The sequence below is a fragment of the Populus euphratica genome, unplaced genomic scaffold (genome assembly GCF_000495115.2).
Source record: "Populus euphratica unplaced genomic scaffold, PopEup_1.0 scaffold936.1, whole genome shotgun sequence".
Classification (NCBI taxonomy): Eukaryota; Viridiplantae; Streptophyta; class Magnoliopsida; order Malpighiales; family Salicaceae; genus Populus; species Populus euphratica.
The window spans coordinates 32,905-45,102 of NW_011500473.1; the positions used below are offsets into that span (position 1 = coordinate 32,905).

Sequence of the window (12,198 nt, forward strand, 5' to 3'; positions counted from 1 at the left end):
ATTTATTAACAAACAAACATATTAGATAAAACCAACATGATGTTATATAAATTTTAACTAATTAAATTAAATTATCATAATAATTTTTTAAAAAAAAATAAAAAGTTCATTAAATGATAGATTTTGAGTAAAAATATTTAAAGATTCAATTAATGAATGTTTTTAAAATACATGAACTAAAGTGGATTTTGAAAGGATATCAAAAGATAAAGAATAAATCTTAATTAATTTAATTTATATTTAGAAAAAAACTTTTAGTTAAGTGTCAAGAATGAAATAAAATGATTCAAATGTGTTAATTTTAACCTTTCATTATTGTTTTAACCATAACTAAAGCTATAAAATAAATTTTGATGTCATTTTAATTGCATTAAAAAATAGATATTTATACATTTTCAATGACAAATGGTAGACCTTCTAATTCATTTAGATTAGGGATAATTATTCATTTGAATTTAAGTTTTAATTTTGCTAACAAATTATAAAATTCAACTTTAGTTTTGTTTTAATTAGTTCGATTATTATTTATTTATTTTTTAGTTTATTATATGGCATAAAAAATTTAAAGGTTATTTGGGTTAGATTTTATTTTATTATTTTAGTTATTTGTGGCTTTTAATATATGAAGATTCATTTATCAAGTTTGGGTCTATTATATGGAATTAAGGTTATCTTTCTACTATATAGACCAATTGTTAATATTATTTTAGAATTGATGAATTTTTATCTAAGGTTGCTGCATATTATGTGCCTTTTTTTCTTTTCGTGTGGTTGAGTGATTCTGATACTACATTCTTCATTGTACTTGCAAACTCTTTAAAAGATTGATCAACTTTATTGTGATTTGTATTTCTCGTTCACATCTTGTTATAGGTGTAAGATGGGATAATCAATTACATGTAACTTTAATTCTTCTAAATAAGATTTTTATTGAGTTAAGTTGCAAGCATTTCTTCAAACCTTAAATTACCAATCTAAGGGACAATTATGCATCATAAAATGTGTCATTTTAATTTAAAAAAATCTTTTAAAAATAATGGTTTAGCTTTTATTGATTTTCAAAATATTTTATATTTCTTATTTATAGTTTAATGATCTTTATAGTAAACTTTCTTTTTTCATATATTCTACTAATTTTTATTATGATATATATTCTATTACTTTTTCTTAAGAATTTTGTATTTTTAATCTTATATATATATGACATCACATATATATTTTGATTGAAGATATTAAAACTAAAGTTGAAAATAATGTAAACTTTTTATTGAAAATAAAAATATATTACTGGATGATTATGAGCATTATAAGAATGATTATTTTCTCAAACTAAAATTGAAATCAACTCTAAAAACACTTGGATGTACATATAAGAAACATAGTATTTATAGTGCTCAGATTTAAAAAAAATTAAAATTTTCTTGAATTTTGAAATTATCATAGATGATGTTTGTTGAATGAGACATCATATGTCAAAATTCACTGCACATGAAACTTTTTAAAGTTAATGTTAATGGTTATCTATCACATGAAAATTGTTGTTATCATTTAAGGAAAAGATTCTTGGAATTATTATTGAAGTTTTATCGATTTATTAAAATGGATGATAACATTATAGAGAATTTTGAATTAATAAATTGTCTAGCGTCACTTGAAACGAATGAGCATTGACGAGTCTAAAAATCATATAATTGCTCCATCAAGTAGGGACCATGATCTGGATCTATACTATCTAGGGTAAGATCTTATTCTTCACTAGATAAACTTGAAATCTATGATAGAGCTTCTTGAAGTTTCTTTTTGTATTTAAATTTAAAATCAAAAGATGTAAGATTAGCTTAAATTTTTCTTCTTTATGTTAAAAATATTTATTAAACTAGAGATGAAAAAGTTTGCACCTGTTAAGATTTTGGGGATTCTACCCAAATTGTTATAGTATGGAGGTAAGCTTGATTTTCATTGAACTAAGACCATTATTTTACTTTGTAAATCCTAAATAGCCATGGGAAAGCCCAATGCCATCATCTTTTCTTATTTGATAATCCAAACACATTATCCATGGTATGCCAAAGGTTAACATAAAATGTAGTGATGGAAGAATGGAGTTGGTTTGCTTAAATTCATAAAAAAAAAACCTTTTGTCCTTTTAGAATTTTGTTAAAAATAATATTAGCTTCTAATGATAAAACCTCTCACCAACCACTAGCAAACCACACTAGAAAATCTTGTGAGTAATTCTTATCAACATAGATAAATCATGAATTATCATAAATTTTTAAAAGACACAATGTTAGGCTTCCATACAGTCAAAATAACTACAAGAATTGGGTTAAAAGTTTTGATAAAATGATTTCAAAACACAAGGACTTTGATTTCAATCTCAAAAAGTTTAAACTTTGAGGATTTTAAGTTTTGAAAAAACAAGTCTTTAAGAGTTGATTTTATCTTGATTAAGAGTTATTTCGATCAAGTCAGTATCAACCAAAATAAACTCATAAAAATGTCTTAATTTTGTAAGATATACTAGAAAAAAATGAAATCCTAAAGGATAATAATGAGAACTAATTTGATTTAAGTATTCACAAAGGGATTTATTTTCAATGTGAAATATATAAATTATATTTTTTTGTTATGCAATGAGTGACAAGTTTAATTTGAGAAGATTTTAAAAGATTTTTTGAAACTGGTTGTTTCTTAAAATTTTATAAAGCTTGAGTATAGTTTAAAGGTAAAGTAATAGGACTAAAAGAGTTTAACAAAATTGAAAACTAGTTGGTTAAGGTAATAGTTGGTTTCACAAAATAAGACCTAACACGAGTTTAATTAATACGACATGTGGTTTAGTAAACTAGTCTTGAAGAGGTTATAGCATATGACTCTTTAGTAAAGATCGAAAATATCATCTATATAGACAATTGATAATTTTAAATAAGAATAAAAAATATCATTCATGATCTTTAAAAATTATAAAGGGGTATTTTTAGACTGAAGGACATCACATTCCTTTTAGGATAATAAAGGTTGTTTTATAGCAATCGTTTTCATCTATTTAAACTAGTTAAAAACAAGATTTCATATCAAATTTTGAGAATATTAAAGCATTATAAAGTCTTTTAATGATATCACTCTTATTTGGAATATGATATTTAATTCACTAAATAATTTAATTTAGTGGTCTATAATTGATGACAATCATTTAAACTCCATGTTCAATTTTAGCTTGATTTTAAACATAGAAAGAGGTATAAGACCAATAAGATTTAATTGGTTTAATGAAACCTTTATTAAGTAGTCTATTGATTTATGTTTTGTATTAATTGACTAAGTCTTGATTCATTTGAACAGGTTTGGCTTTTGTAGGGATTTTTCTTTTATCAAACCTGTTTTCAAAAGGTAATTGAATTGTATAATAGTTTTTGTTCCAAAAGATATTTGGTAAATTGAAACATATTTTCTTTTCATATAATTCTTGAAATTGTTTAATATTTTATTGATTTTAGGGAAGTTTAACATTTTTAATTTTTTAATAATATATTTCTTAATTTAATGAGTGTAGGTGTTTTTTTAATTACAAAAATTAATTTATCAATTGACTTGTTTTAAAAATTATTTATTTCTATTGGCTTAAGGGATAATATAAACTTAAAAATTATTTCTTAACCAAATATTTTTGTTTTGATATCTTGATTGCTTAGTTTAAATGGATATATTTGAGTTAGAAAAGGAGTTTCTAAAATCATTTGTTGACACATAACTTTAACAATTATAAAAATATTCTTAAAACAAATTTTTTAATTACATATGTGAACATTTGATAACTTGTAATTGATTTGAAGTTTTTTACCATTATCGCCACTTAATATTTATATGATCTTTTCATAATATTTAGTTGGTACAAATTCTTCTTAAATATAATTTTGACCTACTCTAGAATCTATAAGAGTAATTATTTTAATTTGATGTTCATTGTTAATGACTAATGCTATTTTTATATACCATTTTTGAAATTTTATTTTTGTTATTGTGTTTATTAATTCTTGAGATGTTGCAAGTAATTATTTATTTATGAATTCTTCTTGGTCAGAAAAACGATCTTGTTTTTATAATAATAATCATTTTAATTGAGTTTTATTTTGATTGTAGTGAGTTGTCTTAATTCTTTTTTCATTTCTCTAATTTCTTGTAATAAGTCTTGAATTGTAGTTGAGCTTTGTTGTATAGGAAATTGATTTAAAATTTGTTGAAGATTATATGGCTTTATATCATTTGGTCTATTTTCATTTGAAACTAGGTGTCTTAGTTTGAGAAGATATTCTTTTTTGATTTCAGGATCATAAGTTTTATTAATAACATCTCATATTAAATTATTATATTAATTTCTTTGAACGAACAAGTACAAATTGTTAAACTACAATTATCATTTTCTTGATCACTATCTAATTCACTTAAGGTTTTATTATTTTGAATGACTAGTATTTCATCGATAGGACTTTCTTAAATATTGATGTCAATATCTAAATTAAAAAGGTTGACAATTTGATTTCTAATTTTATCTTCTATTTCTAACTCTTGAATTTATTTTTGTTTTTATTTTTACATTGACTTTTATAATGACCTACTTAACCATATTTAAAACAAGTTGGTTTAATCTTGGTTAATAAGATATAATATTATAACTTACATGTTAGGAGATCATTACTAGCTTTCGTTGTATTTTTTTTATTTTAATATTTAAGAAAAAATTTATTATCTAATTAGATAAAGAACAAAATGAAAGATATATGGCTTATTTAAATTGTGCAATGAATACAAAAAAAATAACCTCTAATAATTTGGTAATTGAATTGACCAAAAATGAGAAACTTGATGGAAATAACTATGACATTTAGCATAGAGAATTTATTATCTCTTAAATAAGAAAGAAGTACTAGAGACCTTGACTAATAGGATGATCCAACATAAGAAAAGAATAACTATTGAACACTAGTATGACCAACAAGCCTATAAGGCTTATGTCGGTAAGGGTAGAACTGCATGCTTTGCTATGTTAAGATTTATATAGGATGACCTAATTAAAGAATTTGAGATCCATCGGATTGCTAAAGAAATGTAATACTAACTTAAGGTGAAATTTGGTAACATGACACCAACTACTTTATGAGCCTTAACCTTTAAATTTAACCAATATATAATCGATCTAAAGTAATCTATAGCGAAACACCTTGGAGTGATGTTCTTCGTGATTAGAGAGTTGTAAGCAACTAGTAATAATATCACTAATGAACAATAAGTCCAGATTGTCATTAGATCTTGACTTGAATCCTTATGAAGCCATATGAAGATGTTGCTAACACATAATGAGGATGTTAAGACCTAGAATCATATTGGTTAACATCTTGAACTTTAATTTAAGCATATATAGGCAAATTATACTATAATTTTAACAATTAAAATTAGACAATGTAGGGTATTCAAGCCTAAACACAAAGAACAACAAAATAAAACGGAGCTCTACAAGATGATGCTGCAAATTTAGCACCAAAAGTTGGCATAATAACCAAATGCCATAGAGGTAAGAGTAGAAAAAAATAACATAACCAAGGCTAAATTCTACAACTATGAAAAATTGGATCACTTCGCTTGGGATTGCTTTAAGCCAAAAAAAGGTACAACTCTATCCAGACTCTTTTATTGGTATATATACTTACACATATTTGTTACTCATATTATCTTTAGTTAGATCATAGATACGAGAACAACAAAACATATAACTAAAGATTGAGTTGGATATATAGATTATTGGTGTCTACCAGCAGATAACCATTACATTATTATGGGTGATGACACTTAAGTTGATGTCTTTGAAGTTGGCATATATTGTTTAAAAATGTGCACTAAATGCAACTTATTGTTTATATGACGTGTTGTATGCCTCAAATGTCTATTGTAATATCTTATTAGTTTTAGTTTTATTCTCTTTAGGTTTTTTTTTTTTTTACTTGGAAAGTACTCAAATGAATATTTATTTAGGTTTAAATTTTATTGGACTTTGTCAATTTGGTAAAGGTTCTTTTATGTTGGATTTGGACTTGCATTTAATAATGACATCGTTTTAATGACATGCGTTACTTCTTTTGATATTATATCTAATTTAATTACATGATATACAAGATTAGGACACATATGATAAGATAGATTGGCTAGACTAGCTATAGATGACTTATTGGACTCATTTACTAAAATAAGCATGCTTATATATATAAGCCATGTTTGGTAGGAAAATCACGCAAAAAGCTTTTTGGTGAGGCTAAAAAGAAAAGCTACTCGTTAGATCTAGTACATCAAATACTTATGGACCTATGAATATAAAAGCATGTCATGACATTTCTTATTTTCTAATTTTCACAAATGATTGCTCCTGGTGTGGTGTTGTGTACATGTTATCTCACCGATTAAATGCCTTAGATTATTTCAGATATTTTTTTGACATAAGTTTAGGATAAAAAAAGAGAGCAACTTAAAGATTCTTTGTACTGATAGAGGTCGAAAGTATTTATTAGAACAATTCAAAGAACTATGTAAGGAAAAAAAAGATATGCAGACAATTAACAATTCTTTACAGTTTGTAAAAAAATAAAGGTGTTATGTATAATGAAAGAATTATACACTTTTAGATAAGGTCTATGATGACATAAGCTAACTTTCTAATTAATTTTTGGAAGATACACTATTGATTGTTTCCCATATTCTTAACTATATATCCTTAAAATTCATTTCCCCTATCCTCCGTGAACTTTTAGAATGATGAAAAATCTAATTTAAAAGGCTTATACCTATGAAAATTTATCAGTTATGCTCATAAATCTTTACATAAATATGGTAAATTAGGTTCCAAAGCAACCAAACATATTTTTATTAAATAGTTGAGTACTTTAAGGACTATGTTATGTATAGTAAATATTCTAATAGAGGAATGACTAAGATAAAGTCCCATGATATGAATTTTCTAGAAGAGGATTTTGCAAGTATTGGTGGAGTTAAAAAGATATTCAATTTTATGAGTTATAAGAACCTCATGAAGGTTTTCTATTATCTTATGGTTAGGATAATATTTCTAAACTTTATCCTACATTTGTCATAAAGGAGTATATCATTAAAGATAGATTCTTAAATGTTAAAATAAATAAATAAATAAAACCTCTTTCCTTTAACCATAATGTTAATTTGAATTTGTGTATTCTCTATTAATAAAATTGGATTTGTTTTTGCAAATTTAAATATCAATCAAATGTGAGAATGCTTTTTTTAACATTTAAGAACCTTGTAGAAAAGTAATCCAAATAAATTATTGGACCAAAATCCAATATAATACAGTGTATAAGAAAAAAATTAAAAAACAATTGGTGACTAAATTTAAAAAAAACTTGAATAACAAAAAGAAAAGAAAAGTGAACAATGTTATATGAATGAACAGATCTTTTAGAGTTCTTTTATTTTGTGGATAACGTTCGTATTTGCCATCTCTCTAGCAAAAGTCAAAGGTTTGGATGTGGTAGACTAATTGATATATATAGTCTGGCAGCCGAATTGATAATTGTTATATCAATTGGGAGCTAATATGTGGTTACACCAAAAATATATTACATATATTTTCATTTATGTTAAGAGCAAATATACCATAATCATAGTAAGAAGGAAAAAAAAATACTATAGATTTCATCTCATTATCGTCAACAAGAATCACTTCAAGGAGAAAAAATTATGACAAAAAAATAAGAGTGCATAATGGAGAATTCTTCATTTTCATTTCACCACTAACATGTCACTTAAAATTTTATTTTTTTTTAAATTAATTTTTCTAATATTTTCAAATCATATTAAAAATAATTTTTAAAAAATAGTATTTTAATATACTTTTAAATAAAAAACATTTTAAATAATAATTACTAAAACACTCCGACCCACCCTTTTAAATCCTGCTTCGTGTTAGAATGTAATTTAAAAGCAGCCCCCTTTAAGTCACATGTCCCAGCTCAAAAGCGTTCTGCCACTTTTGTTTAAATTACATGGTAAGAGGCAAGATTGTCATAACGGCTCCCCTCAAACACAAAATTAAAACAAACCATAAATATAGTTAACATGTTTTACTCCTACCTCACAAAAGGCATAAGTTGCAAGCAAACACAGTAATCGGAACTAGAAACATAACCATCAAAACCACCCTTTTCTACAAAGGAGAGGAACCAGACCCAACTGCCTTCCACAGCTTGACCCATTCAACCATGGCTTCAGCAGCACGAGTGAAAACAGGATTTGATGGTCCTAACTGTTGCTTCACTGTTGTTGCCATCTCAAGGATGCAGTCTTCTGTTGTAGCTGCTGTTTGTGGCAGCCTCACTAACTGAAAGAACGGGACAATTTCCTCCGTCAGCTTTACCCCTTCCCACTCTTTTTTCAAGCTTTCTATCGGACTACCTCTGTCTTTTCTCCACACATACGGTAGCCCACTTTTCACACCAAGACCAAGGTGATCGCACACAACCTTAACACACATTCCACTCCAAATATCTTCCATTGTTTCCCATCTAAGATTTCCTTCCCCAGCCAACTTCAAAGCTGGCAATAAAGCCGGCCCCACAGCCTCACGATCAAAAGCAATGTTGATTCCACTGATGGGCATCATGGCCCTAGATGGAATGGTCATAACAGCATCAACATATCGAGAATTTCTCTGTCCTGGCTTCAGGGCTTGGGTAGGGGCATCTAAGTCAGCTAAATTAAGCCAGAGTCCACATGACAGAGCACACGTAACCCCACTACGCAGGCTAAATGGGTACCCACGAACAAAATCTGCTCCCTCACGATAAGGGTCATAGAGAGTATTAAAATAAAAAGGAGTGGCTGGGGTGGTCAGGTTAGCAAGATGCTGGGCCACAGCATCTATTATAAAACCCTTACTGTCCTTAGCTGGGATGCAATCATCATCGATTGAGACAATGTATTTCTTACGAGATACAAGAAAGCCAAAATACCTGCATGAGTAGCCGGAGAAGACTATGGAGGAAGAAGAGCCCACCACCCGGTCGATATGAGACTTGGAATAGACATCAAAATTAAAGCCCTCTGGTATCCTGAGTTCCTCTTTGAGATCAGGGTCTTTGACAATTATCAAGTGGAATCGGGAGAATATGGGTCTCCACTCATTCATAAATGATGTCAGGTCTGAGTGAAGTGCTCCTATCACAATGTCAACCTCACTGTCTTTGATGTTAGCTAGAGACATCTTCCCAAGTTACAAAAATGAAGATCCAGAACCAAGAGATTGTTTCTCCTAAAAGCAGCTCGTGTTTGGGTTTAAAATGTATCCAAGTGTTCATGCACAATTTTGTCTATCTTAGAATTTCTCAGAACATCCTATCAATAGACAATCAAAATGAAAGAGAAAAGCTTCAAAATCCAGCTCAAAACATCTGGAAGAATAGGATGAAAAAATTTCAAATACAACTCACTAGTAGGAAGGACAGGGGTTATGACATGTTGGATGTTCAATGCCTGGATGAATGCAAGGACTTCATCATTTCCTGTCGCCACAAACAATTTCAGAACTTTCTCAGTCAGTTTTCCAGCTTTCAGTGTTCTCTGCTCAACATGGAAAAAACAATGTTACAATTGGATATGAAATGGACCAAAAGAAATTAAGGAGTAGAAGAGCAGTTACAACTGAGGAGAAAAGATAACAGATTGGCTTTTTATAGCTCAGATGTGAATGGAATATTTATTGCTTTGGTTTAAGTGACAATCTATGCCTTGCATTGCATTACTTATAGCAGCAAAAATTGCAAGGGAAAAAAATTACAATAGCTTAATGGAACTAAACATTGAATGGAACTAAACATTGAATCAAACCATTAGATGGAATGGAAATGCTAGAAAATCAGCCAAGACAAAGCTATGAAAGTATCAAATGAGCTCAATGGTCACAAAGCAGCAGATGAAATTGCTATTGCCTAAGCAAGATGTTCACTTTCACGTCACTTCACCTTATGACCTTCCTGTCAAAACTATTCAGTGTAACAGAAGCAATATTGCAAACAAAAAAGCCAAGATAGGATTTGCCAGCAATCTGATAAACTAGGTGAAATGCAACTCTTCTAACTGCAAGAGAACTTCAAACTCATATCAACGTGAAGATTTTATTCCATTACCACATCAAAAGTTTCAGAGTAACATGTTAACATAGACATTTCACGATGTCAGTAATGAATTTGTTGCACACAACCTTTCAAAGTAAATTCTTGTTAGAGCATATAAAACTATTTTTGAGACCCACTTAACAACTTAAATTTTTGAATTGAGACGGTTTGTTGATATAGTATCAAAACTTTAATGACCGAACAATAACAGCTCAAATCCCACCACCCCCCTATTCTTCAGATTAAATTAAAAATTTCAGCATAAGGTGGTTGCAGGCATGTGCAAGTTTCAAGATAAAAGGGTTTTCACTTGAATGGTTATGTTAGAGCATATAAAACCATTCTTGGGGCTTGATCTAAGAGCTTAATCTTTGGGTTGAGATAGTTCTTTGATAATTTTAAATTAAAAATGTACATCATGCAACGAATAAATACAAAATGATCATAACCGCTTTGCCTTATGTTGTGTTATATGTTCAGCTTTCATAAAAGCATAATGCAAAAGGTAACTACCAATAGTGCACGGAAAAAATTACCATTATAAAACATAACAAAGCATGTCAGGTCATATTACAGAACAACAACTTTAACAACAACCAAACCTCAATCCCAAACTAGTTGGGGTTGGATACAAGGATTCTTCTGCATCATTCCAAACAATCAAACACCAATTTTCCTTGAAATCAAGGGATCTCAAATCTTTGATACCACTCCCATCATGCCAAATAACTAAAAGAAAATTGAATGTAAATCTCAACGGCTGCTCTCATTGGAAGGGAAAAAAACTTCACCTCTATGGAATGCCGCAGCCTAAAAGGCTTAATCTCATTATTATTCCCTTCTCTGGTTGATTTGATACAATTATGTAAATCTCCATGCTTGTGATTCATGGATAATTGAAATTATAACTGATCTAATCCAACTCCTTGTGAGAACTGATATCACCATAGCTTTCTTTATTCCAACTTAAAAGAGAACATGATAGAGCAACAAGCAAAGAGCATTTAGCATATACCTTTTAATTTTGTGCTTTCATATTGTAAATAAATAAACTATTAGTAAATCAATTCTATGTGTGAGCTTCGTGTTGTATAAGAATCCAGGACAAAATAACATGGATCAATATCAAATTAGAAACAAACACTCCCAGTCTCATCTCATCGCAATCACCATAAAATCACAGAGCATGAAAGAAAATCAGAATGCAGGATGTTGCTACGGAATAAGTGAAGCAAAAAACAAAATTTAAAAAAAAGGGCAAACTTCTAGATAGATCTAAATCTAGAGATCACCTCTTCTGAAAATAAATAAATAAAGGAAGCGAAGAGAAGAGAAGTACCAGGAAGAGATCGAGGATAATGTGATCAGGTATGGAAGAGAGATCAGAAAAGTTGGAGACGTTAAGGACAGCTGTGTCAATTGTTAGGGAAAGTAACGATGGCGGTGTGGTTCTCATCCAATCTTCTCTCATCTATCATCCATCCATTTATTTATTTATTATATTACTGATTAATCAATATCACCTCTCTCTCTCTCCCTCTGCTTTCTAAAGAAAGAAAAGTTTGACCAGGTCCACAGTTTGTCGAGAGATTGCTGGCCGCGTTCTCTCCGCCGTCGCTTCCTCTGCTCCTCACTCTCCGCCTGCCTGCCTGCCTGGTTATGTAGTCTTTTACATGTAAATCGATATCAAGTTATTTATATTCTAACTCGAGTTGTCCATCTAGTTTCCATGTAAATCCACCGATCAGTTTCCATCTATTTTAAAAATTTATTAATAAGAGCCGGTTTGTATTTTAAAAGTATTTTCGATAACATTTAAGAAAATTTATTTGAATACATGAATATTAAAAATAAATTTTAAAAAATAAAAAATAAAATATTTCAACATATTTTAAAACAATACTTTAAAAAACAAATAACATTACTATGGATATCCTCCCATCACTTTATTGCATTTAATATATATACATGGTTGAGAGATTACTAACATATTTATCGAGAATTG

General features: G+C 28.8%; 1 protein-coding gene across 3 annotated transcripts; it reads right to left on the bottom strand.

The window, feature by feature from the left end:
- Nucleotides 1–5,224: 5,224 nt before the first annotated feature.
- RGP5 (Alpha-1,4-glucan-protein synthase family protein) lies at nt 5,225–11,928 on the bottom strand. Of its 3 annotated transcripts, XR_840237.1 has the most exons (4): nt 11,533–11,928; nt 9,510–9,639; nt 8,160–9,414; nt 5,225–5,235 (listed from the first exon to the last, which is right to left on the bottom strand). XR_840237.1 is itself a non-coding variant. In XM_011011621.1 (3 exons), the coding sequence occupies exon 3, from the start codon at nt 9,281–9,283 to the stop codon at nt 8,228–8,230; it is 1,056 nt and encodes a 351-aa protein (XP_011009923.1). In that variant the 5' UTR covers nt 9,284–9,414; nt 9,510–9,581; nt 11,533–11,928; the 3' UTR covers nt 8,032–8,227. The 3 variants fall into 3 exon arrangements, 2 of the variants coding, with proteins under 2 accessions (XP_011009923.1, XP_011009922.1); XM_011011621.1 differs by lacking the exon at nt 5,225–5,235 and having other exon boundaries at nt 8,032–9,414; nt 9,510–9,581; XM_011011620.1 differs by lacking the exon at nt 5,225–5,235 and having other exon boundaries at nt 8,032–9,414.
- Nucleotides 11,929–12,198: the final 270 nt, after the last annotated feature.

Coding starts and splice junctions, on each gene's coding strand:
- RGP5 (XM_011011621.1), bottom strand. CDS start 9,283: ATGTCTCTAGCTAACATCAAAGACAGTGAGGTTGACATTGTGATAGGA.